Source organism: Mustela nigripes, chromosome X, assembly GCF_022355385.1.
Source record: "Mustela nigripes isolate SB6536 chromosome X, MUSNIG.SB6536, whole genome shotgun sequence".
NCBI lineage: Eukaryota > Metazoa > Chordata > Mammalia > Carnivora > Mustelidae > Mustela > Mustela nigripes.
The window spans coordinates 79,987,261-79,988,641 of NC_081575.1; the positions used below are offsets into that span (position 1 = coordinate 79,987,261).

A 1,381-nucleotide genomic window follows, 5' to 3' on the forward strand; every position below is an offset into this window, starting at 1 on the left:
CATATAAATGAGAATTTCCTGGACAAAACTGCGTTTTAGACAGTAGAAATAAATGACTATAGGTCCCAAGACCTCAGCTAGCATGCTAACAACTTTCTTTAATCCTCTAAATCAGATATAGGATTAATGTTTTTTTAGACAATAAAAAAACTACATCTTAAAAATGAAGTTAACATTTTTATTTTATTCATTCAAAAATTTCATTATACAAAGGTAACATGGAAAAGAGAAATCTTAACACAGGGGCAAAGGCAGGCCTTTTTTCAGAAAAATGTGGGCCTGGAATCAGGGGCCAATAGCAAGTAAGTGCTAGGTAGTAAAGTTATGGGGAAAAGAGGCTTTAAAACTGCCTCTCCAAACAGCATCAAAATTTCTCATACGCTGGTTAATAGAGCACTTGTAAACCTCCCAGGTTAACTGCAGAGCAGTTACCCCCTTTCAGGTCAATGGGTGCATGGTAATTCCTTTTGTGGTTGTCACACCACTGGAGGTATAGGGGAGGAAGGCATGCTCCCTGTTTCAGCCTCCTCTCCTGGAGAGAGGGGGCTCAGGGCATCAAGCTCTGGCAGCAAAGCACGCCTCAGGCTCGCAGGACTAGGAGTGGAGATGGAGCCCAAACCACTAAACTTAGGGGAAGAGGTGCTCTGGCCAGAAAAACTAGTGGAGGAAGAGTAGGAAGAAGAGGAAGAAGAAGAGGAAGAGGAGGAGGAGGAGAAGGAAGAGGAGGGGCTCTGGCCAGGAGGCCCGGAGGAGGAGGCAGAAGAGGAAGAGGAGGGGCTTTCACCACACAGCTGTTCAGGGAAAGGAAAGAGCCTACCAGGAGGAGAGGGAGATGAGGCTCGCATACGGACTGCATGCCAACGGGGCTGGGCATCAACGCTTGGGACCTCAGGATTAGGAGAGCTTGAGGGGCTCTGGCAGACCAGCCTTCGTAAGGCTACCCCAGGGGAAGAAGGAGGACTCAGGCTAGTAGGCACAGGTAGAGAGGCGAGGCTTCTAGGGGATGACCTTTCGATGGTGCGGCTCCGGAGGACAAAGCCCGAAGTCGGGCAGCCACTGCGGAGGGCAGGGCCTATAGGGTTGGCTCGGCTTCGGAGGTAAGGGCCTGAGCCCGATGCACGGCTGCGGAGAGCAGGGCCTGGTGGGCTGGCGTGGTTATTGAGAGCAGGGCCCAGCCCAGATGCACGGCGACTGGAAGCACGGTTGTGGAAAACAGGACCCGGAGCAGCTGCACGGTTGCCGTAAGTAGCACCTGGTGCGGATGTGTGGCTGCGGAGAGCTGGGCCCGGCGCGGAAGCACGGCGGCGGCTGCGGAGAGCTGGGCCCGGCGCGGAAGCACGGCGGCGGCTGCGGAGAGCTGGGCCCGGCGCGGAAGCACGGC

General features: G+C 53.8%; 1 protein-coding gene across 1 annotated transcript in view; it reads right to left on the reverse strand.

Moving 5' to 3' along the window:
- Positions 1-476: 476 nt before the first annotated feature.
- EZHIP (EZH inhibitory protein) overlaps positions 477-1,381 on the reverse strand; it is a 1,933-nt gene continuing 1,028 nt past the window's right edge. The window contains exons 2-3 of the mRNA XM_059385253.1: positions 790-1,357; positions 477-729 (exon numbers count right to left, since the gene is read on the reverse strand). Coding sequence (XP_059241236.1) covers positions 477-729; positions 790-1,357 — 821 coding nt within the window. The remainder of the gene's footprint in view (positions 730-789; positions 1,358-1,381) is intronic.